Source organism: Malaya genurostris, chromosome 3 (genome assembly GCF_030247185.1).
Source record: "Malaya genurostris strain Urasoe2022 chromosome 3, Malgen_1.1, whole genome shotgun sequence".
In the NCBI taxonomy this organism is placed as follows: Eukaryota; Metazoa; Arthropoda; class Insecta; order Diptera; family Culicidae; genus Malaya; species Malaya genurostris.
The window spans coordinates 241,804,627-241,832,117 of record NC_080572.1 but is presented as its reverse complement, the minus strand read 5'-3'; the positions used below and the strand labels follow the sequence as shown (position 1 = coordinate 241,832,117).

Below are 27,491 nucleotides of genomic sequence, written 5' to 3'. Positions count from 1 at the left end.
GTATATCGTAAAATAAGCTATCCACATACATTTGTGTTGTACGCATGTATTTGTGATGATTTTTTATGCTCAGATCACAGCATGCTGTGCGTTTGGCTGTCAGCTTTCGTTTGTTTACATGTTTGTGCGGTTGAAATTCTGCGTTTTCAAAATGTCGCGTATTGAATAGGAAGTGAAAATTAAGGTTCTGGACACATGGCTAAGTGAGAAGGGTATTACGAAGCGATTTGGAATTCATCATGCTAGTGTTAAAAACCATCAATAATAAGTTTGGGGAACACTATTCTTTGGATGAGTTACCAGGAGAAGGAAGAAAACCCGGTTCTTCCAAACCGAAACTAGACCAGCAAGTGTTATCTCTAATCATGAAGAACAAATCAATGTCAATACGTGGTTTGGCAAAAAAGCAGGAACGAGTGTCGGAATGACAAGCGTTTCAAGAGGCGAAATCACCTGAAGACCCACAAGAAGCAGAAAATCTCGAAACAAAGTGTAGAATAGAAGAAGCGTGCAGCAACAAGGGCCCGGAAAATGTATTCGCGTCTTTTGCAGTGTCCGGATTCATGCGTTTTGATGGACGATATATAGGACTTATGTAAAGGAGGACTCAAAAACCCTTCCAGGTCCACAATAACTATACTGTCGTCGTTGGGGAAGATGTGAGCGATGCGGACAGGTCGATTCAAGTGGAGAAATTCGGTCGAAAGGTACTGGTATGGCAAGCAATATGTTCCTGTGGTTTGAAGTCAACCATTTTTTACACTACCGGAACTATAAATGCAGAAATCTATCGTTCTGAGTGTTTCCAGAAGAGAGGCAGCAGCCTTTATATAACCAGCATAGTAGACCTTCACTGTTTTGGCCGGATTTAGCGTCGGCTCACTATACCAAAAACCACTCTCAATTTGCATGCGGAAAAGGGTATAAATTTCGCTGAGAAAAATATCAATCCACCACATTGCCCTCAGCTTCGACCCATCGAACGTTACTGGGCAATCGTGAAGAGGGTCTTCAAGAAGACTGGTAAGGCAGCAGGGGACATGTAGGAGTTCAACAAAAATTGGGCTCAAGCATCCCAAAAATGCGATGCAACACTTGTCCGGAACTTGACGAAGAGCGTTCGATCAAAAGTTAGAAAATTCGTGAATGAATAACTTAAATTTCATCTGGTTTTCATTATGCTCAAGTTTAACCTCGTACAATAAAGAATCAATTTTTTGTTTGAATAAAATATCGTTTTGTATCGTAATTTGAAAGAAAAATTTGTGGATAGCTTATTTTCGATACACTCCTTAGGAGGTAACATTCTTATGAACTTTTTCACTGAATATAGCTTGAAGAATAATATTCGATTTCTCAGATATATTTATTCCTTAAAAAACATCGTTTTCCGAAAATTGTTTTTTCTCGAGAAACTGTTTTATTTATCATATCTTAAACTTACTAAAACATTCATTAGTTTTCTTGTAACTTGACGTTTTTTGTGATATAAAATTTGAAAAAATCCTGCGATAAAATAACTGAGAATTTTGAAAAATAAATTTTATATTCGATTACACGGAAAATCGGAAAATCTTAACGCCAGTTTTTGCATTGAGCTTGCATTGGTGAAATTCCAATTTTATCCATTTTTTATGTGCACACAAATTGCAGGCATAAATGTTTAATTTCAGTCCAATTAACTGGCTTTAGTCTTTTGTGACATAATCGTCAACGGTTTATCCAATCGAAAATGGCTGACGGGATAAATATTTTCATTTTAATGATGTGATTGGTGATTCTGTGATGAATTTCAACCGTTGGATTGGCATTAACTTTTTTTTCGTTTTCTCACTGATCTGACTGACATCCTCTTCAAATATACATTAAATAAAAAAACAACGCTCCCAGTTGCGACCAGCTGGCATGTCGCCGGGAACTATGAACAGAAAAAAAAATTGTGCAAACAGATTTCTCTAATTCGCATCACCAGTAACTAACTGTCCAAACTGCCTTCGGAATGATGATGGCGAAAGAAAAAAATAAAAAAGAGCTTGCAAATCTGCGCAAATGTGTGCTTGACTGGCAGGACGTGCGAAAAATCTACGGTCGGTGGCAGGAAACAAAATAAAACGGAATGCCCGAACGCGAACGGATCCCGGCATGGTGGCAGGCAAACAGTTTAAATTTCAGAGACTGTCAGAGAGAGGCGTCCGTCCTGGTGGTTGCGAGATAAATTTCCATTTACCTACCAGTCCTAGTTTTCTTTTTTTCTGTTTTGCCTTCTTCCATTCAAACTAGTGCAACAGTGGCGAAGGCGAGAGAGTGGCTGTGCTTTCTATGCTGATGGTTTTTGGTGAAGTAATAAATGGGCAAAAAAGTTTTTTTTTTCACTTCAGCCTCAGTTGGATTGCTACTGATGTAAGTTGAGTAATAAGTTCTGGCAGATATTCTTTTTTTTTCGAAAAGGGTTCACCACTAAAAGCATATCGTATGCTGCACACATTCCCAAATGACCGGATCTCAGTGAGGTTTGGAGCCGCCATGAACCCATCCGTCACTCGCATGTAAACTCTGGTTGAAAAGCATGAATTTGATATTTCTAATTTGGTAGCACTGCCGGGAACAAAATTGAATTAGGTGTGTTTCAGATTTCGCAGAATTCCATTTGTTGTAATTGAGACTCTAAAGCAAATAAGCAAATGTACGGAAGTACGGTTTTTCCGTCTATCAAACTTGTTTATTTGCCAGAGCTCGTTTATTTCAACCTGTATAGCTCCTGATGCCCAAAGAATAACCGAGAGCCAACCTACGAAGCCCTTAAAAAGCAAAAATTAGATTTCCTCAAAGTTCCCTGAAAGGAATTACCATTCCCGAAAATTGACTATTAATCAAATGTGCAGGTACGTAGATATCTCTACTACTGTTCACTATCAGTTCAGTCGGACGTTTTGACGTTGTACTACGCTTTGAATTCTATATAGGAATGCGAAAAAGTGGTCAAGTCGCATCGATTCGAAGAGATAAAACTTTATATATGAGATAATTGGTTGTCGAAACTTTAATTAAGACGACAGTTTCGTATGGATTAAATCTCTTTACAGTGCGCATAGAATGGACGCGATCATTTAAACTGAGGCCCTCCTCCGACCACCAAATTAGTATTGAATCGACTTGCATTCTATGCGGTTCGTTTGTGTCGAGGAAAAGGAGCATAGGCTCATCAGGTTTCTGTAGGTTTTAATGCACTGTTCGTCTTTCGTGTTGGTTGGTAAACGACTGGACAATGCGCAATTCAGGCCCCAATGTGGTTCTTAGCCTCTTGTCCAGTAACTCCTATCCCTACCTACCCGCGGTACCGGCTGGGGTTCGAGCAACCATAGGAAAGATCGGGTAACCAACCCCGGTGGGACCTTGGTCGTATGCTGACAGGGAAGGGGGGGGGGGGGGGGCTTGCCCACTCTTTACAGAGAGCGAGCCTACCCGAGCGTCTGTTCCCCATGTTGGGGCGGCTGATTACCGTCCTTGTGTCAGTGTGGGACTCTAAACAGTGCTGACACGATGACCCTCCGGCGAGACAGGAGGTTGGTGCAGGCCTAACAAGCCGCCCGGAAAACACTTGTTACGAATAATCAGGATATAAATACGACTCGGAATAATCGGCAAAGACCTACGCGACGAAATAAGGACTACGATTTGAAGCTTGGCACATGGAACTGCAAATCGCTTAGCTTCCCAGGATACGACCGAATGCTGCATGATGAACTTCAAATCCGCGGCTTCGATGTCGTAGCACTGCAGGAACTTTGTTGGACGGGACAGAAGGTGTGGAAAAGTGGACATCGAGCGGCTACCTTCTACCAGAGCTGTGGGACAACCAACGTTCTAGGAACGGGATTTGTAGTGTTGGACAAGATGCGCTAGCGCGTGATTGGGTGGCAGCCAATCAGTGATAGAATGTGCGTATTGAAGATCAAGGGCCGTTTCTTCAATTACAGCATCATCAACGTGCACTGCCCACATGAGACGAGACCCGATGACGAGAAGGAAGCATTCTACGCGCAGCTGGAACAAACCTACGACAGCTGCCCACGGCAGTGCCAACATTGATTCTGACCACTACCTTGTCGCGGTTCGTATGCGCTCAAAACTATCGACGGTGCACAATACTCGTCGCACTGGAACGCCAGGACTCAATCTCGAGCAGCTACGTAGCATTCGTACTGCAGAGGAATACGCGCAACAACTGGAGCTAGTGCTACCAACGGAAGAGCAGTTTGGCGCGGTGACTCTTGAAGACAGCTGGAGGAACATAAGGTCCGCCGTGAGTAGCACTGCTGCAACCGTTCTAGGCACGAGGTTATCGAATCGAGGAAATGACTGGTTTGACGGCGAATGTCAGCAGTTGGTCGAAGAGAAGAATGCAGCAAGGGCGAGGATGCTGCAACACCGCACTAGAGCGAACGAGGAACGATACAAACAGGCGCGGAACAGACAGAACACGGTTTTCCGGAAGAAAAAGCGCCACCAGCAAGACCAAGATCGCGAAGCGATGGAACAGCTGTAAGCAGCTCACGTAGAGGCTACACGCCACAGGCCGAAATGTGCAGAGATACCAGTGGTAACCTTCTCACGAACGAACGTGAGGTGATCGACAGGTGGAAGCAGTACTATGACGAGCATCTGAATGGCGAAGCACAAGATACAGAGAACGACACAGGAATAAATCTGGGTGCACGCTCAGCCGACGACAGATTCCCAGCACCTGATCTGACGGAGATAAGTGAGGAGATCGGCAAGCTGTGGAACAACAAAGCCGCGGGCAATGACCAGTTGCCAGGCGAGCTGCTCAAACAAGGAGGAGAGGCACTGGCTAAAGTGCTGTACTGGATGATTTCTAAGATTTGGGAGGAGGAGGTTCTACCGCAGGAATGGATGGAAGGAGTGGTATGCCGCGTCTACAAAAAGGGTGATAAACTATCACCAATAGCTAAGGAATTCGTAGGGCCGTACCAAGCGGGATTTACTGGAGCCCGCGCCACTACGGATCACATATTCGCGATAAGGCAAGCGGCATACGACACAATCGATCGAGAACAGCTATGGCAGATCATGCACGAATACGGTTCCCCGGATAAAGTGACGCGATTGGTCAAAGCCGATTTATACAGGTGGATAGAGTGATGTGCTGCGTCCGAGTATCTGGGACGCTCTCGAGTCCCTTCGAATCTCGGAGAGGGCTACGTCAAGGTGATGGACTCTCTTGTATCTTGTTCAATATTGCCCTGGAAGGTGTGATTCGAAGAGCGAGGATCGACACGAGTGGCACGGTCTTCCGAAAGTCCGTACAATTTTTGGCTTCGCTGACGATATTGATATTGTGACACGTAAAATGCGTCGAAAACAAAATACATGAGAGGAAGAGGCTCTAGAGAAGAAACACCACGCCTCCCACCACAAATATTGATAGACGGTGACGATATCGAGGTGGTTAATGAGTTTGTGTATTTGGGCTCACTGGTGACCGCCGATAATGACACCAGCAGAGAAATACAGAGACGTATTTTGGCAGGGAATCGTGCGTACTTTGGACTCAGCAAAACCCTCCGATCGAGAAAAGTACGCCACCGAAATTGACCATCTACAAAACGCTAATTAGACCGGTTGTTCTCTTTGGCCACGAGACCTGGACTATGTTGGCAGAGGACCAACGCGCCCCCAGTGTTTTCGAAAGAAAGGTACTGAGGACCATCTATGGCGGAGTGTAGATGGAAGACGAAACGTGGAGACGGCGTATGAATCACGAATTGCAACAGCTGCTAGGAGAACCACCGATCGTACGGACAGCTAAAATCGGACGTCTACGATGAGCTGGGCATGTCATAAGGATGTCGGACGACAGCCCATTGAAAATGGTTCTTGAATCTAATCCGACTGGTACAAGAAGAAGAGGAGCGCAGCGAGCAAGGTGGATCGATCAAGTGGAGGGTGATCTCAGAAGCATCCGTGCCTTGAGTGGCTGACGACGAGCAGCCATGGACCGAGTTTTGTGGAGACGTATTCTTGATACAGCAAAGGACACCCCAGGCCTATAGCTGTTAGGTAAGGTCACATGGGTGCATTTTCAAAATTTTACCACAAGAAAGTGGATACATAGCTTACTGTGAAATTTTATACAGGTCCGACTTCCGGTTCCGGTAATTGAGTAAGAATATTCATGACGAAATCCAAACTGCTCTGGTAAAAAAATTGAATTCTCATTTATATGAGACATCATTCTCAACAAGATAATTTTTTCAAAAAGTTTACTGATAGAAGAAAGTAAGCTAATTGGTCGATAACTTGATGTTTCTGCTGGATTTTTATCAGGTTTGAGGATAGGAATTACTTTAGCATTTTTCCATCTTTTTGGGAAGTAAGCTAATGAAAAACACTTGTTGAAAATTTTAACCAGGAGTCTCAAGGCAACATCGGGAAGATTTTTAATAAGAATATTAAAAATTCCATCATTACCAGGAGCCTTCATGTTTTTGAGTTTCCTAATAATTGATTTAGTTTCGTCAGAATTCGTCTCAATAATGTCATCGTGTGATAACACTTGGGTTGAAATATGATCATATTTCAGTGAGACTTCATTTTCAATAGGACTCACAACGTTCAAATTAAAATTGTGGACACTCTCGAACTGCTGAGCAAGTTTTTGAGCTTTTTCGCCATTTGTAAGAAGTATTTGATTTCCTTCCTTGAGAGCAGGAATTGGTTTCTGAGGTTTCTTAAGAACCTTAGAAAGTTTCCAGAAGGGTTTAGAATATGGTTTAATTTGTTCAACTTCTTTAGCGAAATTTTCATTTCGCAAAAGAGTAAATCTATGTTTAATTTTTTTTTGTAAATCCTTAACTATGTTTTTCATAGCAGGATCACGAGAACGTTGCTATTGACGTCGACAAACATTCTTCAACCGAATGAGCAGTTGAAGATTGTCATCGATGATAGGAGAATTTAATTTAGTTTGAGCTTTGGGAACTGAAAGATTTCTAGCTTCGATAATAAAATGATTCAAATTATCAATTGCTGTGTCGATGTCCGCAGAATTTTCTAAAATAGTTTCATGATCCACATGAGTTTCAGTGTGAGATCTGTAATCCAACCAATTAGATCTATGATAGTTGAATATAGAACTAATTGGATTTATTATAGCTTCGTTGGAAAGTCTGAATGTTACAGGAAGATGATCTGAGTCAAAGTCAGCATGTGTAATCGGTTCACTACAAATGTAACTTTTATCTGTTAGAAACAGATCAATTGCGGAGGGGTTTCTTACGGAAGAGAAACAAGTCGGATTACTGGGATGAAGAACTGTGAAGTAACCAGCTGAGAGTTGATTATGAAGTATTTTACCATTACTGTTATTTTGCCTACAATTCCACTGGACATGCTTTGCATTTAAGTCCCTTATTAGGAAAAATTTCGGTCGATATTTTGTGAGTTTTTGCAAATCGCCTTTAAAGAAATTTAATTGTTCGCCGGTGCATTGGAATGTCAAATATGCTCCAACGATGAAATAAATTCCATGAATGGTTTCAACTTCGATTCCCAAGCAATCAATAACTTTAGTATTGAAAGAAGGTAAAATTCGATGTTTAATTTGCCGTTGGACAAAAATGGCAACTCCACCACCCATTCCAGTAAACCTGTCAAATCGATGAACCACATAATGTGGATTACTTTTCAATTTGACATTTGGTTTAAGAAAAGTTTCTGTCACAATGGCAATATGGATTTTGTGAACTTTGAGAAAATTATAAAATTCATCTTCACTCGATTTCAAAGATCGAGCATTCCAATTTAAAATATTCAAATAATTATTTAACATCACTGTTAAGTTTTAAATTCATGATAAAATTATTTGCAAATTGCCATCCAACTTGAAATGCTTTGAAGAGTGATGAAGTCGAATTCATTCATATGATCATTTGAAAAGAGGTGATCTTGTAGGTAGATCATTTTATGTTCCGTTATATCGCCTAAATCGACTTCATTTAAAGAAGCGAATGACATTGAAGGAATATTGGTAGGTAGACTAGTGTAACTGCCATTAGAAGAAGGTGATTTGGCCGGTCTACCTATTAATAAATTGTTTTCGTTAGAAGATGAACTGGAAGGCTGTGTTTTAATTATTTACATTAGAAGAATTAAGTGGTACTTTTCTACCTGTCACCAAAGCGTAACTCTCATTAGAAGAAGATGATGACATGGTCGATCTACCTGTCAACAAATTGTTTTCGTTAGAAGACGAATTGGAAGATGTACCTGGTTTTGTTTTACATTCGTAGAAATAAGTGCCTTAGAAGAATTAGGCGTGGCATTTGAATCGTTTTTTTGATTTTTGGGTATGTTCTGTAAATTTGAGCTAGGTTATTTGACTTGTTGTTGTCTAAGCGAACGAGCGTTTAAAATTTTTTCCCTGACAGGACATTTCAAATAATTGGATTTATGATTTCCATCGCAATTTGAACATGAAAATTTATCAGTGGTTTCATTCATTGGACAAACGTCTTTCGAATGCGATTTACCACAATTCAAACACCGTATATCCATATGACAATTTTTGGTTCCACGGCTGAAGCCTTGGCAACGACGACATTGCGTTAAGTTTGCAATACGATTATGCCGTTTATAATGTTCCCAATGAATTTTAATGTGGGAAATGAAACGTACTTTTTCTAAAGTTTTCAAATTGTTTACGTCACTTCGATTGAAGTGTATTAGGTAAAGTTCATGGGAAATTCCAGAGCGTGGATTAGAAGTACCATTCGCTCTTTTTTCATGAGTATTACTTGGGAAGGGTCAAAACCAAAAAATTCTTTTAGATCATTTGAAGGGTCTGTCTGATTTTATATCATATGAATAAAATTTATGAAGTTTCTCGGACAAATATCGAATAAGACGTTCGTAATCTTCCAATCCACCAACCAAGACTCGACATTCTCCTCTTCGTCCGATTTGAAATGAGACTTTTACTTCCGGGAGAAAAGTAGAAAGCTCAGTACGGAATGCTTTGAAGTCGCCGTCACTGGTGGCAAAAATTGTTGTTTCTTCCCAGAACGACAAGCGTCCATTTTGGGAATTTTTGAAGAATTTTCTACTATGTCGCTACAATCAGATTCAGGAAGAATATCGTAAATATTGTTAGACGGCATAGGATTACCGGAAGAGGAGTCCGTCCGTTGTCTTTTATTTTTACACTCAGATTCTATAAGATCGTGAATGTTATTAAAAAAATTTTGAATAACGGATTGTGATTTATTCCGTATTGAATTATTTTTAGCCTTAGGCTTGTAGCCTTTTTGGTTGGACGCAAGCATTTTTGAAGTGAATGAAATTTGAAATTTAATTAACTACGTCTTGATAAAGATTGATTTCGTGGTAGTCCTAATAAAGACTGATTAGTTCGAAGAATAATTCTTTGAATGGCTAGCCTTAAAAAAGTCTGATTAATTTCGTAGTGTTGGAAAATACTGATTATATTAGAATATCACTTTTATCAGGCTATACACTTGAGAAAGGCTGACTAATTGTTAGTCTTTAAAAAGACTGTTAGTGATTCAGGTAGCCTTGAAAAAGACTGAAGCCTTGAATCAGTGAAACTCTAGGTAGCCAGGAAAAATTTCCAAGAGCCAAGAGCTATTCGTGTGCGGTACGAACGACTGTTCAACACCGACTGATCTTCGAAACGGTTGAAAACTCGGACTCAATGTGTGCTCGGTGCCGACAGACTCGCTTATGTTTTCAAAATCGAACTTCGGTGTTGGTTTTCGTTTTCTTTATCGCGTGTACGAAATCGAACACCACACACAGCATGCTTCGTTCGTAGAGGTGGCGTTGTGTTTTCTTCTTCCGTACCACTGCATGTACGTATCGGCGCGGTTTGAAGGTTTGAAACTATGGACCTTCAATCGGAACCGGAAGTCAGTGTTTTGCATCACTGCTCTGTACAACTGCTTGTAAAATTATTCATGAAAAATTTTATTAAATATGTAATTTAATTTTAAATATAGCCAACATGCCTTTTAGGTTAATGGGAAACATTGATAGACATTAAATCGATCGGTGGTGATGTTACCGCCAATTTACGTAACCAGCATCTCCCTCTATACAGCCTCAAGTAGATTAAAAATTCCATACACGAGTTTACCATCCTCTGTGCTTCGAATGTGTCAAAAAAATACTCAAAACACCGAAGGTAATGGACCGTCACCGCGTGGACAAACGAGAGCTGGCACATCGAAGGCAACCTGCATTCGGTAGAGGACAAAATACACAAAGTTTCAAAATTTAATTAAAACTCATTTCAAATCCCACTCATCGCATCGCCCCCATTCTAGGCACTTTTTTTACCCTCTAGCATTGGCAAAATGACTTTCCGATGTGGGAGGCTCGGTGTCCGCTAGGGTGGACCGAAAATTAGATTTCAGATCCTATCAGGATTTTACTTTTCATTTGGATCGCCAAATAAATATTCTAAGTTTGAATCTCCTATTTGTGAAAAAATACTGTTCAAAAACTTAATTTTACGGTTTAATAGATGTAACGAAAAACACGGCATGCTTTGATTTACACTATATCAAGCTTTCATTTCTTCTAAGCGTGCACATTTCACCCACACAACTGTGCTCCACCCTGATGGAAATGCGTGGTATTTACAACTGACAATGAGGCAAAGTTGATTTTATCAACTGTGCCATATTCCACCCTCAAACTTGCGGTGGTGTTTTCTAAACCCACGTAGTTAACAGACAGTTGAGATGAGAAACAAATTGGAACTTTTTGTGTCGAACAACCGAGCTGCTGGTCTAGAGTGACACGCTCCGAGGGCGGTTGGAAACCTTCGAAAGGTTTTTTTTTTCGCTGGTTGTTTCTGGTTCCTGTCAATTCATTCTGTAGACAAGCAACTTTTTATTATGTGCATCTTGCATATTCATCCCACATACAATTTGCATCATCACAAAAACATTGGAAATTGTTAATGAAAGATGTCACACTTGAATCTCAACCCTGAACAAAGTGTCAAACAATCGCTACTGTCCGGGAGACGAATGACCGCATGAACAGTTATTCTCTTTTTCTCCGGCCTACTGAGTTACCGAAAGTGAGGTAATAGATCAGCTTTTAGAGAGCTATTTTCACGCTACAAATTTGATTTTCTCAGAGCCGGTGACGAATATCAAAAACCCAACTGACAATCTCTTAGAAAATTAGTTTAGATTATTCTGTGAAAATTTCAGAATGATTCATTGACTTTAGCGGTCGGGAAAGTCTTTTTTCTGAAGGAATAATTGCATAGCTGAAAACGCCGTCTTTCAACTTGTTCATTGAATATCTCACCTTCAAAAGCATGGATCAAAAATCTATCCTGACAATGTCTAATTTAGATGCGATTAGTGCATGAAACGTAGGGGTTGTCGCGAAAAAAATGAAGTGAATGTTATTTTTGTGAAGGTAAGTCGATTTCCAGAGACGCACCATTTTTTCTGCTCTTGTTACCTGGTAACGTAACGAAACATGAGAGAGACATAAAATCGGCTCAGCAAGGCTACCGCTTGTTTAGCTTTTTTGGATTTTATGTGATGTAGTCAAACTTGTAACCGAAAATATCAAAACTTTCTTGGCAACCCGGCCACATCGAGTCAAATTGCACATTTGCGAGAGAGCATGGAGAGAAATGTAATATGCACAGCGAGCCACGTGATTCTCTGATTCTGTCAAATTATTACAGTTTTACATTTCAAAAAGGCGTTATTTTGATTTCAGTGGAAATATTATTTTGTGTGTACAAATATGTTCTCTAAATTTATTCATTTCGGAACAAGATCAGCTTCGTGTTGAAACTCCGTAACGATATATTTTTGAAGAAATTCAAAACAGGAAATCTACTGTATATTATGTCAACACACTTCCTCGGGTTAAAAATGGCATGAAAACACTAACCTGTCAATCATTTGAAATAAATAAATAAAAAGGAGAATACTATTAGCCAAACAAACCGACCAATTTGGGTTGCACAAACGTTTCCAATAAAATAATATAATCTAATACAGGAGCAAATCAAAGTAGGAGGAGTGTTTCAGAATAATGTAATATTTATCATGCAGTATTTCAAATATTTTCATGATTTAACTAACGAACCTTCGCGGAAAATAAACCTTAAGTACGGTTGTGCATAATGCTGGAGAAGTACAATCAAGTCTTTTTTGTGCATAAAAATCGAATAACTTAACTCCACCTAGTGGTATAACGATGCCTTTCTCATTAACTTTTCATTAGAAGTTCGATGCAAAATCCGACGGAGTTTTTGTCAATCTTTTTCCAGAGCCGAAACTTGGAGACCGTCACAGTCGTATACAGTTTTTTGCGGCCATCAAATAGCCAGGCTTACTTAATTTAAAAAGTTATAAAATCTGTTTTAAAAATTTAGTTCTTATCTGTGCCGTAAATTTTATGACGAATAAGTTCAGCCAAAAAACTATTGTTTGAATTCAAAACTGGTTGATTCACCTCTATTCATGCACTGTTTAGATTAAGTCGATTGAACGAAAATGAAACCAATCGAAAACCTGTGCTCCTGTTACTGCTGTATAAAAAAATTCAAGTTAAATGGGTAGTACTACTTTCCAAGCAGCACAACGAAACATGCTTTGTGATTGGATCTTTATTTTTGTTATTATTATCATTGCAATCACAGCCGATGTAATCGGTTGTGTTTCGAAAACGTTGTAAGTACACGCTATACGAAATCGAATGAAGCACGCTGTGTGCTTCGTTCGCGGGGTGGTGGTGTTTGTTTATTCCTTACCAACACGTACCAATTTTGCATCGTCATTTTGTATGACGGTTTCAAAGTTTTGACACTCATCGCCCTATAATTTTGGAAGCGGAAGTCGGATATGCATGAAATTGCACAATGTTTTAAGACAATTTGAATCAATTTGTGAAAATCGGATTAACCGTTGTTGAGAAATCGAAGTGAGTTCCGTTTTTGGAATTTTGTCGTGAATACGACTTACTTTACTATGGGGTGCCTTTTCAAAATTAGCCATATGGAAGAATGGGCAGAACTTAATCGTGAATATCTCGATTCGTATTAAAGGCAGCAACATGCTTCTTTCACCATTTCATCAATAATATCATCAGGAATTTTGGATAATATTTTGAACAGTGTGAGATAACCACAAACAACTCAAATATCAAGTTTTCTCAAACTTTGAAAACAACGCGGAAAACTCTTTACTTATGCTTGACTTTTTCGCGCAAGGACGACGATTTTGAGGTAGTCAGGCACATATCTTCAACTGACTGCGTATAAAAGGGGAACCGTGGTCGAAATTCGATCATTTCTTCTTGTGCGTTGGATGCAAGCAGACATCGACAGAATTCCACATATTGGTCCTTCTAAAAGGCAGAAATGAATCCTGTACAGCATCTTAATAGTTTCTTTCGATGAAATATGCAAATCCGAAATGAGATAATCGACGTCAAAACTCGTTGAAAAGTTTAGTAGTGAAAAGGGGGAAAGTTTCGCAATTCACACAATCGATCAACTATCAATTCGAATTCGAAAGTGTAAAGAAATCGTGTCAGTTTTATTCGTATTCACGACATCCAGTTATGTCTCTGACATTACACACCCGTACTTTTTTCTTCACTATTTCACTATTTCTGTTTTTTAACGACTAAGTATAGTAGTCAATATTTCTTTTTTCCGTTTATGCGATATTCACCGGTATAACTCAAGGGAGAGCAGAGATGGCATTTCACCACAGTGATAAACGCTAGAGTCAGATTTCTGCCACACCGAGGATGAAAAAAACGAAGCACCGCACAAAGAGGAAAGCGCACTTCTTCTCAGTGTCGAATAGACAGCATTTGAGTGTGTGCTTGTGGTTAAAGCAGCTGGCGCGAGTGAAACACATTCTCTTCGCATGAATCGCTCACACGCGCTCTCGTCTAAATACACCCAAGTGACCACTGGCGCGTGATTGTGAGCGAACTTCAATTAATAGAGAGTAGATCTGGCCTTGCTATGAAAAATTTGCAAGGAAAACCGAAAATTTTACGATAAATTGTTTTATTTTGCTGATTTTGCGTGTCCACGCTTCATCTACGAAAACCATGCAGCAGAGTGCTCACCGGCGTGTACACCTCTGTGAAAGTATCTGCATCCACCTCAGAGAATTTATTAGCTAATGCTCTAGCACTTTGGTGCGATTCAGTGGAAGAGGTAAAAGGAAATAAACAAACGCACTCATGATGCGTGCACACTTTACACAACAGTGGTGTATAAATGTGAAAGAGAAGAGCTCTCGTTGAAGTTGTCAGTGCGAGGGGAGAAATTTTGCTTGCTCTTCGTCACACAGAGGAGATAGACATCTCTGAGGGAGAGCAAGGATGTGAAAATATAGAACAAAAAGGTGAGACGTGACAGAGGGTCATTTAAGCAAGCAGAAATCTTTAAGTAACTTAACTTTTACCTTCTATCAGAACTATTATAGGGTAACGGCTCCCTATTTCATCTGAGCTCCTATTTCCATCTCATCCCGTCACCTCATTACTTTGAACATGAATAATATTTTACAACCTACCTGAACCAAACTGTGAAATGTTTGAAAATGACCATAAAAGCTATTGTCACACTTTTCCATTGAGAGAAATGGTTTTAAATTCTTCGGTGAACGTTTTTTTTTTCATATGAAACAAACTCACTTTTCAATTTAGGACACATTTTCGTCTCAAGATTTACAGTTCGTCATGTTTCTGATTGTCTACTAATCGATTCGTCTCAAAACATGATCACTATTTCGCACAATTACACTTCCATTGAATACTGGATGACTTCATAATTAGTAATGTTCACTTGCCACTTGTTTAGTTAACGATTTTAAACTTCAAAAACTACCCGACAAACAATAAAAGTCTTCAAAAATATGAGATGAAAGTTTTTCAATTAGTTCACTTGATTGCGTTTGGTTTTCATCTCATTTGGTTTCGCAAAGTTACCAAGTTATCTCGTAATGTTACAAAACAAAAATTGTTTTTCTTATTCAAATTATCATCAAAAAGTATGTTTTTGGTATCCGTGACATTAGTTTAATTGTAAAGGGTGATTTTTTAAGAGCTTGAGAACTTTTTTAAACAATAAAACGCATAAAATTTGCAAAATCTCATCGGTTCTTTATTTTAAACGTTAGATTGGTACATGACATTTACTTTTTGAAGATAATTTCATTTAAATGTTGACCGCGGCTGCGTCTTAGGTGGTCCATTCGGAAAATCCGCTTTTTTATCGACAAATTTTGTTCAGCGATGAGGCTCATTTCTGGTTGAATGGCTACGTAAATAAGCAAAATTGCCGCATTTGGAGTGAAGAGCAACCAGAAGCCGTTCAAGAACTGCCCATGCATCCCGAAAAATGCACTGTTTGGTGTGGTTTGTACGCTGGTGGAATCATTGGACCGTATTTTTTCAAAGATGCTGTTGGACGCAACGTTACAGTGAATGGCGATCGCTATCGTTCGATGCTAACAAACTTTTTGTTGCCAAAAATGGAAGAACTGAACTTGGTTGACATGTGGTTTCAACAAGATGGCGCTACATGCCACACAGCTCGCGATTCTATGGCCATTTTGAGGGAAAACTTCGGAGAACAATTCATCTCAAGAAATGGACCGGTAAGTTGGCCACCAAGATCATGCGATTTGACGCCTTTAGACTATTTTTTGTGGGGCTACGTCAAGTCTAAAGTCTACAGAAATAAGCCAGTAACTATTCCAGCTTTGGAAGACAACATTTCCGAAGAAATTCGGGCTATTCCGGCCGAAATGCTCGAAAAAGTTGCCCAAAATTGGACTTTCCGAATGGACCACCTAAGACGCAGCCGCGGTCAACATTTAAATGAAATTATCTTCAAAAAGTAAATGTCATGTACCAATCTAACGTTTAAAATAAAGAACCGATGAGATTTTGCAAATTTTATGCGTTTTATTGTTTAAGAAAGTTCTCAAGCTCTTAAAAAATCACCCTTTATTATTGATATTAATATTTCAATAAAACTGTTTCGGCTTCGAATATTAACAGAAAGAGCGTGTTAAATACTATTGAAATTGTCAAAATTGTCACAATGGTACAAATCTAGTAGCACTGGTTTCATTCCGCTATACGTCAACATAACGCTGTGAAGTGTGTGTGTGTGTCATCGGCTGTGCACAGAGATGCCAGATATTTTCATAGAAAATATGTATTACTTTGCATAGAAAGTCTATATCTGCTCTATCTTTTTTCACCAATAAAATGTTGTTAATCATAATCAATTATCTGCATAAAAGATTTCCACTTTAACATGTGATTTGTCTATTGATTAATTAACTTTTAAAGAATCACTGCAATCAAATACTAATAGATACTCAGAGCGAAAAGTCTAATTTTTTACTTCTCACTTTTTATGTATTAAATTTGGGAAATCTGTATAAAATCTGTACATTGATTTAAGTCAGTATGCGAACGCAAAAATCTATACAATACAGACAAATCTGAATAAATGGCATCTCTGACTCTGCATTTTGTTTTAAGAAGGGCTAATGCCTAAATAGTAACAATTCCGTTTTTGGTTTTATTTAAAGTTCACCAAATCAACTTTGCAATTGAATTTTAAATTTAAAACGAAAGGTAACGGAAACGACCGAAAAATTTTTAAACGTTGAAATGATTTCAAACTGGTTCTAAAAATATCGTGTGTTGTCTCATAGTTGGCATTAGGCCGTTTTTAAGAAAAATTCTGACATTTTGAACCTGAGAGTGTAAAAGTGGAATTTTTTGTTTTCATTACTGTCGCCATTACAAATTTATAGGATGAATAGAAGACCAACGATAGGATGGATAAAAATCCATTGAGATGAAATTAGGAGCAGAGTAGTGAACACATCATAAGTGTTTTTAGCTGTTTCATGAATATTAGTTGAATTTTCAAGAAATGTGAATCAATTCTCAACGTGGAGCAAGGCGAATGAAGTAGTAATATGAAAAAGTTACAGTGATTTTAGTGTCTAAATCGGGGTTTTGAGGCGACGTTCTTACAAATAAGATGAAATAGGGAGCCCTTACCCTAGGTGCTTTCGGAAGCGGAAGTAGCCCCAAATTAGGTTTTTATATTCACCAACTAACAATATTTGCCAACTAGATGAATTGGGATTGGGATTGGGATTGGGATTGGGATTGGGATTGGGATCGGGATTGGGATTGGAATTGGGATTGGGATTGGGATTGGGATTGGGATTGGGATTGGGATTGGGATTGGGATTGGGATTGGGATTGGGATTGGGATTGGGATTGGGATTGGGATTGGGATTGGGATTGGGATTGGGATTGGGATTGGGATTGGGATTGGGATTGGGATTGGGATTGGGACTGGGTAATGATATGTGAGATTTTATTTGTCTCTTTCGCTATCTTTTTTCTAACTGAATGCTACACAGCAAAAAATTAAGAAAATTTACAGGTGACGCAAATCCACATATGGCACAATTCATAAGAACGTAATTCGTGAAACGACTGAATTTTACAAGAATGATGTAAACGTCAAACAAACCTCGCCGTTTAGGCAAACGTGTAAATTTACATGTTTTAGTACTTAAAAATATGTCAGAATGAATTAAATATCAGTAGATTTACTGTAAAATTGAGTCATTTTAGACGCTCATATATGTCGGTCTCAGAAGACGTAAATTTACACGATTTTTTCTAGATGTATATGACAATAACGGGTTGCTTTTCTTTTATTTTTGTGGGATACGGGATAGATATCGGAATCCAGTTTTATCTCCTTTTCGCTTTATTTTGTATTGAAAAATCAAATGAAATCATTGCAGAAAGCCTGAATGTCAATGAATTTTGAAGGTTATGCCTTGGTGGGTAGTGCAAATATTATTGCATCGAAAATGGGCATTCGACCAAAAAAGTTTGGAAACCACTGATCCAGCAATTGATTAAAGACAGTCCCAGAAAGTATGGACGCACTTTGACTTTGCTGTAAATAATTCACAAGTGTCAGATATTTAAATTTTATTCGATATACTGATAATATTAGACTACAACAACAGAATATTATTCTCAGCATTTGCTACTTAGCCATTGTAGACTAGCAGGCGCATTTTCTTGCGAACGTTGCTCATTATATTCCGTAAAAATCTTTTTCGAACTGTTGAATGGTTTCGGCTGCCCAGACATGTTTCCTAAGATGTGCCTTCGTTAATGCCCAAAATTCCTCAATTGGTCGAAATTGTGGACAATTTGGTGGATTCATATCTTTTGGGACGAAAATGACATTTTTGGTAGTATACCATTCTACCGTTGTTTTCGAGTAGTGGCAAGAAGCAAGATCTGGCCAGAAGACAACAGGATCCTTGTGGCTTCGAATCATGGGTAGAAGTCGTTTTTGTAAACATTCCTTTATGTATATTTCGCTGTTCATTGAAGCAGTGGTGATAAAGGGTTTCGAAATTTTACCGCAGCTACAAATTGCTTGCCAGACCATAGCTTTCTTACCAAATTTTCGACTTCAATCCATGTCTCGGACTGGTTTAATACTTGTTCTTCTCGCACCGTATAATATTGTGGTCCCGGCAAGGATTTGTAATCGAGTTTCACGTAGGTTTCGTCGTCCATAATTATGCAGTTCAAATTTCCAGCAAGAATCGTATTGTACAGCTTTCGAACCCTTGGTCTGATCGATGCTTCTTGTTTCGGACTACGTTTTGATTGTTTCTGTTTCTTATAGATTTGAAGATTCAAACGTTCTTTAGCACGAAGAACATTTGACTTCGAAGTGCCCACTTTTTTGGCCACATCCCGAACTGAAACCTCCTTCTTTTGTCCGAACGCCTTCAGTATACGTTTATACAACTGAGTGTTAGCAGCACCTAATTTTCGACCCGTTTTCGGTTTATCCTCAAAGGTCCTCACCGAACTTCCTGATTGCATTTCGTACGGCTTTTTCACTTACTCCTTCCATTTTTGCTATCTTTCTCAGTGACAGTCCGCGTTCTGTGCATCATTTGTACACAATTTTTCGACGTTGTTCTGCCGAAAGCCCACGCATTTCGAAACAAACTATTGAAAACGAATAAACAACTGCACAAGTGGTTAGAGAAGAGTGTGAACAACAGGATGCAGCCATAAAAATTATCTGGTTTCGAATCTAAACTATGTGATACTCTTTCAATACAATTGCATTTCATGCATTGATTTCATCCAGCAAAAATCCAAAAGCAAACACGACAAACATCAAACCGGATGTTAATGTGACAGAACTAAAATCCCCTATCTATCCCATTTAAGCTTCAACCCGTTTGTTGTTTATTTCCCCCCTTATCATCATTATTATTCACTGGAAGAGCACCAAAAGCCCACAGCATATTAAATTTTCAGCGCTGCAAACAAAATTAAATCCTTGTGCATTCATTCGCAAACAATTTAGCCCTTAAATCGTCCTGACCGGTCAGATTCCGGATGACGAGCATACAGCAATAAAAACAGCACAAACAACAACAAAATCACTGGTTGAAATTTGCCTGAGTAACGCTTTTTTGCTGGTGAATCTCTGTGCGATCCACACAAAAACAAGTGCTCAAAACAAAATAAAAACGTTCTTCCGAAATACAGGGATTTGGGTGTCCGGTTGCGATGACACTCGGAGCCCACATTGCCTACTACGTCCGGATTTGCACGTATCCGTTTGAGGTTTAATTACCAAATGAATTCATCTATACTCTGTTTGTCGACAACAGATAGGAAGACTGTATCATAAAGTAATTAAAAACTTTCAACATGTTTTACTCAAATGCGTTTGAGCTTATTTCGAGAAAATGTTGTCATTATTGTTTTCCATTAGGATTTCTACCGACACGGAACGCGTCCGCCGATGCACAGTAGTCAGAAACGGGAAATTAACGAGGAAAAAATATTTTCTATATCAAATATTACGTTAAACGTCATTAGGGTGGTTCATGTTTGGCCTGATATCTGGATTCAAACTTTCTTAATTGAATTTGAAAATGCTTGCACTCAATCGCAATGTTGTAGGAAATTTTTTTTAGCACCTTCAGACCACTGAACCAATTTAAACTAAATTTCAAATGAAAGATTCCATAGTACCCTAACTTGCTATCAAATTTTCTCCTGATCCGACATCCGCTTGCACAGTACAATGTTCATATAAAAGTGTACTTGATTTTTTCCTAAGCCTCTGGACCAATAATCACGAACTTAAAAACATATAATATCTGGATGGACGGGATAAAATGCACAAAAGAATAAAAAAAGTGCACTCGATTTTCCTGAACACCGCATATTCGCCCTTATTCTGAATAACGACGTATTGGTTTTTCGATCGAATATGGTTCGGTTGAATCCTAGCTACCTTTGATTTTGCAAGCGTTATTAGGAATACAAATGAAATACGATCGTAAAATCGATACGACGTTATTCAGAATAAAGGCGATTATTGCAAACTTTGATTAGGTCTTATGGTCACACAGCCTGCTAAGAAATTTAATCCGAATCCGACTTCCAGTTCCGGATAAACAGAAATACTGTGTAGAATGTGTAAATTAGTTGAAAAGTAGTGCATATGTTTTGCTCGGAATCCGCTGGAACAATTTTCATGTACTAAGATTCAAATTAAACGGCTTCCCGTTCCGGATTAAGTGGGCAATGTACTGAGAAAAGTGCCTATTTTCGGACACCGCTGAATGAATTTTTGCGAACTTTGATCTGATTTCTGACTCCAGGAATATAAAATGGAGAGTGCTCAAAAATTCAAACCGCCATTGAAGGGCTGATACAAAGACCATACAGGGTCCGGCACTCGAAGTGTAACCAATTAAAAAAGCCATAAATTCAGTTTGGAAAATAACTTTTACTTAATTCAATGTACAAAATGTGTAAAAATAATACAAAATTCAGAATCAATTCACTTTTGCTCGATATGACTACCTTTTGCCTTGACTTGATGACTTGAGAGAGCGAAGGAGTTGCTTCGTTTGGCCGAATGTGACTTGCAGGTATTTTGGCCCACTCGCGGACAATAACTTTTTTCAGCGCCTCGAGACTGGTGTATCTTTTAGTTCGGACTTTGCTCTCCAAAATGGCCCAAAGAAAATAATCCATTGGATTCGCATCTGGTGAATTCGAGAGCCATTGTGTGGACGTGATGAAGTTTCGGAACGTTGTTTTTCAGTCATTCTTGGTTCACTCGAGCTTTGTGAGACGGTGCCGAGTCCTGCTGAAACGTCCATGGTCTGCCACCGAAATGTTTGTCTGCCCACGGCTTCAAAGCAACCTCCAGAATACTTTCCCGATAATATGTCGCATTTACCTTGACGCCAGGCTCGATGAAAACGATTGGAGAGCGCCCATCTGCGGTTACAGCGGCTCAAACCATTATCTGTTGCGGGTGCTGCCTCCTGGTGGCCAATCGATGACTCAAATTCTCGTATGAACGGTCGGTCAAGTAAACCCTATCGTTTTGAGAGTTTACGAATTGCTCAATTGGAAAAATTTTCTCGTCAGAAAATACAATGTTCGGAAATTGACCGCTTTCGGCCAAACGAAGCAACTCCTTCGCTCTCTCAAGTCATCAAGTCAAGGCAAAAGGTGGTCATATCGAGCAAAAGTGAATTGATTCCGAATTTTGTATTATTTTTACACATTTTGTACTTTGAATTAAGTAAAAGTAATTTTCCAAACTGAATTTATGGCCTTTTTAATTGGTTACACTTCGAGTGCCGGACCCTGTACAAACTCTACGAAGTTTTGCCTAATACTGTTCCAATGTATGAACCTTTTCAGCTAGTGACGAAACCAATCGACTTTGATTGAATTCCAGTTTCCGGTTGCGGAAATACTGGAAATAATTGCAAAAATCTCGAAAAAAAAACGAACTCACTTCTTAGAATGTTATTCAAAAACTAGACCAATTTCAATAAACCAAAAACACTCAAGTTTTTGCAATTGAATTTATGACAACTAGATATTCTTAGAATTTTAAAATTTTGCTTTGCCGAGCCGTAATTTGTTTTCGAAACGGATCAACGGTTACTGTTCCGTTCCACGGGGACGATTTTAGCACTGAAAAACTGTGTGTGAAGCAAAATTTCACAAAGAATCTGAAAAGAGCAACTCAAAGCTGTTAAACTTTTGCCGAAATTTGAAAAAGTTTCAAGTGTATTTCATAAACTTTAATCATTTTCTATATTGCTTGCGCGCTGTTGTTTCATATGGTGGTGATATGACAAATGCACGGTGGGTTCGGTGGCGTTATGTCATGAGCAAAAAATACATACAAAAAAATAACGAGAATTTATACTATTACTGTGGGCAAAAAGTAACAGGACTTTTGAATTATATTTCGCGCGGAAACCTAATTCGTCGAAATTTTTTTTTCTATGTTGGTATTCATTAGTGTTTAGTATAGGTCCGTCTTTCTGAAGAATTAAAAATGCAATTGGCGATTTTTAACATGAGTGAAATTTCTCAACAAAGAAGTTCCATTTAATTTTGTGTGCGGTTTGGGCATACATCGAAAGCGGTTTCCGGCTCATTTCTATTCCATGGAAACTACTACAATATGGATATTTTTGGAACGGGTTTAAAGAGTAGACTCCGGAAAATGATGTTTGAGGTGGTTCTGAAATTCAAGATGGCGACTTCCGGTGTCTTGATATTACTTTAAATCCCTTACAATGTGGATATTTTCAGAACGGGATTGATGAATAGATGTCGGAAAACGATGTTTGAGGTGGTTCTGAAATTCAAGATGACGACTTCCGGTTTCTTGATATTTCTTAAACCCCTTACAATATGGATATTTTCGGAAAGAATTAGATTTCAAAACGATCACAAACATCTTTCTTTTTTGGTACTACCTACACACCAAATCTGTTCTGAAAATATCCATATTGTGGGTATTTTCGAAGAATATCAATAGACCGGAAGTGATCATCTTGGATTCAGAACGATCACAAACATCGTTTTTAAGGCACCACATCAAATCCTGTTCCGAAAATACCCACATTGTAAGGGTTTTCAAGGAATATCAAGAAACCGGAAGTCGCCATCTTGTATTTCTGAACCACCTCAAACATCGTTTTCCGACATCTACTCATCAATCCCGTTCCGAAAATACCCACATTGTTATTAGTTTTAAGCAATATTAATAAACCGGAAGCCGCCATCTTGGATTTTGAAACAAGCGCAAACTTCTTTTTTTTGCACTTACTCTTCACATCCATTCCGAAAATAGCCATTTGATGGGCGGTTTCCACATTCATTACACAAAACTTTTTTTACGAACCAAATCCCAAATAACGTTAACTTTTTTTACGAACCCCCGTTTAGTTCGTTAATGGAGGTTTCGGTGTATAAATACTATTGGTTCATAGTTCTAGTGAAGTAGTAATCAATACCAATAAAGATTGATTTGGGATATATTCAAATTAAGAGATATTAACAAATACATTACGAATCAATAAGAGTCTTCTGGCTCGTAAACCAACAAATCGTGTGGTAAGCCCACTGCGCTCAATCACTGAAAATATTCGTGGTTTCTTGAGCGGGTTAAATTTTGCGCACATTTTCTGGGACTGCATTTCAACCTTAGCAATTAACTGAAAACCTTGTTTTTTTTCGCTTAAAAACTCAAATTTCTTATTTCAATATGATATCACATTGATTTTTACAAGATTATACTTCTAATCGAAAAAGCAACTATTGAGCAATTCCACCGCAAATGACAGATTTTTTTAGAAAAATTTTATTTTTGCATATTTTTATTTGGCTCAAATTTTGTATAAGCGTTTTTCATGGCCAAACGATACAATTTACATCATCAATTTGTCCTTTTTTACTAAAGTCTTACTATTGAGAAGGGACTAAGCCAGGCGAAAAAATTTCTGGAGGTGTTTCCATAATATAGGGGAGACCGGGGCTAATTCGGACACTTTTTAGAAATTGTAAAAGACATCCATTAAAACTAGATTTTTACCCAAGTCATCTCTACCGCGTCCTCTCTCAAGCGCGCTTAGAAGGTCAATCCATGAACCGCTGTATCTCGAGAAAGGTAGCATATAGCAAAATTTTGATTAACATCGTTTTAATTGGAAATTTTGCGTTGTTTGATAAATTTTTTTTTAAATATATGCAAATAAATATTTCATCGTTTTCAAAAATTTTGCTTATTTTGAAAATATGTAACTATTTCGAATATTATTTCTCCTTTCTAGAAATGTGACAGTATTTTACTTAGGACTTCAGCTACAACATATCTAAAAATGATATAAAATCAAAAATACATTTTAAATGATGTTTGAATTTTAGGTGTTCTTTTCAATTGTACTAATTTTATTTACATAGACCATATAATTAGCTAAAACTTTTCAGAAGACACCAAATCGATTGGACCCACCGTTTCTGAAACATATACTATGGAATTTTTTCAATTTTTGCTTAATCCCTTCTCAAAAGTAAGGCTAGAGTAAAAAGGGCAAACTCGATAGTCCCACGATAAAAGGGCCTAACTGCACGTGAGAGCCTCTATTTGTTTACTTTCCATTTTGATTTTGACGGAGGCATTGTTGAAAATTCTCTAAAGTTTCCAATATAAATCGAAAGCTTGTAGTTTTACCAAATACAAATTATAATACGGAATACTTCGAAAAAATTTTAAGGACACATTTTGCATCGTGCGGTACACTGTCATGATACACTGTCAGAGTGACAATGTACTTTAACGAGTTTTCTATGAAACTAGCAACACTGAAGCGTAAGAACAAGTTTACCATAGTTACTGTTTATTATAGTGAAAAACAAATAAACAAACAGTTTTTATCTGATAATCAAAATCACAAGCGAAATGTAAGTTAAACAATAATCTAGAATGGTTAAGCCACCATGAATATACTACTAGCTGTATTGATATTTGTAGATTCGTGGGTGTTTGTGTTCATTTTTCATCTTTTGTGCTAGTGCCTGTGATATTTAGACTGATTGTTGCAGTTTAATACAGCAACGATAAACATAAACAAACAAGTTTGTTTTGCACCGTAGCAACTAGCATAAAGCATTGCCAGAAACGATCTCCTTCCACATTTTCAAACTATCGCAATGGAAGGGAGTAATTTACTAGGCTTACTTGCTCAGGCTGTGAACCAAACATTGGCGGCTCGTTTGTATGGGACTTAGGGATATTATTATTTGTATTTGATTTTACCTTGAAAGTTTTGCGAAGAGTAAAGCGTCAAATATAAAATCAGTTCGGTAAATCGTGAAAGAAAAAGTAAACAAAGAGAAACTGTCATTTGCAGTTAGGCCCTTTTGTCGTGGGACGGTCGAACTGATGATGCAAATTGTTTTGCAAAATTTGAGTCAAATAAAAAAATACTAGACAAAATCGACTTTCGATCTCATATGGAATTGCTCTATTTCAAATACAAACGAAACGTAAAAGTTTTCCAGTTCTTAAAACTTTAAAGTTTCTCTTAGGGCATGTTCAGAAGTGTTCTAGATCGAGATTCATAATTTATGTCAGTTTTAAAATTTAAATCTAGAATTTATAACAAAATAAACTGGTAGCCTCAGCAGCGCTTTATCTGTGTTTCAAATATAGAAAAAATAGAACGGCAGCGTATGCCAGTTTTATATTTGACAGTAGAACTGTTCGAACAAATAAAACTAAACCGGTTAGCTAGGAATACGTTTTTCTCAGTTTCAGTTATATTATAGACCACCCATATAAATCTTGCAGCTGCTGAATTTGCTCTTAAGGCTGTAAACCATTTCGCGGTTAATTTTAACTTTTGGTTGAAATCTGACACTTGAGTGGTTGTTTTGTGTCGAGTAGTTAAATTTAACTAAAACTGCGGCCCATTTCGAAATTTGACGGACGCAAAGTTATTCGGGTTTATTTTCCACAAGTTATTTCGGGTTTTATTTTTGACAACATCAAATTAACCGCTTGAGTGTCAGATTTTAACCGAAAGTTAAAATTAATCCAAAAAATGATTCACAAACTAAGATACCCAACGTTGTTTTTAATATGAAGCTTTGGGTATACCAGATAAAACGATCAAACCTAGGCAGATGTGATTTCTGTGGGAAGTGTTTTTATATTAAAAGTTTTTGAATAAAATAGCATTACTGATGGATTGCCTGAAACAGGATTTAAGATATTGAAATATATTATTTTAATATTTTATCCATTCGCCAAACAAAGCAATTTTCGCATGTTTGCTAGATTGTGTCAGTCCAAAGAGAGAGTCGAGTTTCGTGCAAGAATGCACTAGCTCCGACTTTGCTTTTATAACTTCCACTCGACAGCAGTTTCCCTTGAAATACTACACCATACTCGTCGGTGTCGGCCATTGTTTCAAGCAGTTCCATCATATGACCAGACGAGGTACGTGTTTCGGCTCGGAAAATTAATACTCTCTTCCTTGCTTTTTTTTACAGGCCCATCAGCATCATCGTTACACACAGAAGCGCCGATTGTTGTGTCAGCAGAATCATCCGATCTCGACGGTCTAGTATCGGCATCATCTCGGCGGAACTCGGCAACCGGCAATCGCCGGGGCACGGCGACGTTTCGGAAGCGCTCGCGGCGAATGAGTAGCTTTCATCGACATCGCCATAAAAAGCAAACGCCGACCGCCGCCGCCGAAAGGGAACAAAACCTCAGTTCTAGTTCTAGCAGCCCCGGCCCGGCCAACGCTGGAAGCAGTGGCACACACACAATGCACAACGGTAGTAGTAATACGGAAAGTGTAACAATCCGTTTCCTGCACCCGACCGACGGTGGTTATTCATACTCGCACTTTTCCGGGCTCCAGTCGAATCGAGTCGAGAGCGAGAAGACGGAGGCCGATGAGAGTCAGGTTGACCGAAATGGGACGTACCGGCATCGCCAATCGTGGCGACAGGATCCACTTAGAGCCAGCATTGCCACTGCCATTGCTCCGGTCACCAGCGGTTGGAAACATTGTTGCGGCTGGTGGAGTGGGTTGAGCCAGCTGGCGAACGTACACCGAAGATGGGGCTGCAACTTTGGCCCAGTTCCGTTCGTGGCATTGCTACTGCTGGCATTCGGGTGCTGCACAACTTCGTCGGTCCTGGGAACGACAATCACGGCCAAATCAGGTTACCAAATAAGCACCGGTCCAGATGTGGTGGTGGCGGCGGGTCCGGTGGTCGAGATCCCGTTAGCGGCAGCTCAAAAACAGCGCCCCCTGTGTGCCGTGTCGGAACATACGTGCAACAATGGCCGCTGTGTGCCGCTGAACAAATATTGTAATAATGTAAACGATTGCGGGGACGGAAGCGATGAGCCACGATTCTGCACCAGTAAGTATTCTGTTTTTTTTTTGTGGAGGGTCTACCGGGAAAGATTATTTACTGCCTTGGTCGGGTGTTTG

At 38.8% G+C, this 27,491-nt stretch overlaps 1 protein-coding gene across 2 annotated transcripts in view; it reads left to right on the top strand.

The window, feature by feature from the left end:
• The window catches only part of LOC131434755 (uncharacterized), a 493,742-nt gene that overhangs the window by 310,259 nt on the left and 155,992 nt on the right, over positions 1 to 27,491 (top strand). For both annotated transcript variants that reach the window (XM_058601835.1, XM_058601834.1), the window contains exon 3: positions 26,533 to 27,420. In XM_058601835.1, the coding sequence (XP_058457818.1) occupies positions 26,533 to 27,420 (888 nt within the window). The remainder of the gene's footprint in view (positions 1 to 26,532; positions 27,421 to 27,491) is intronic.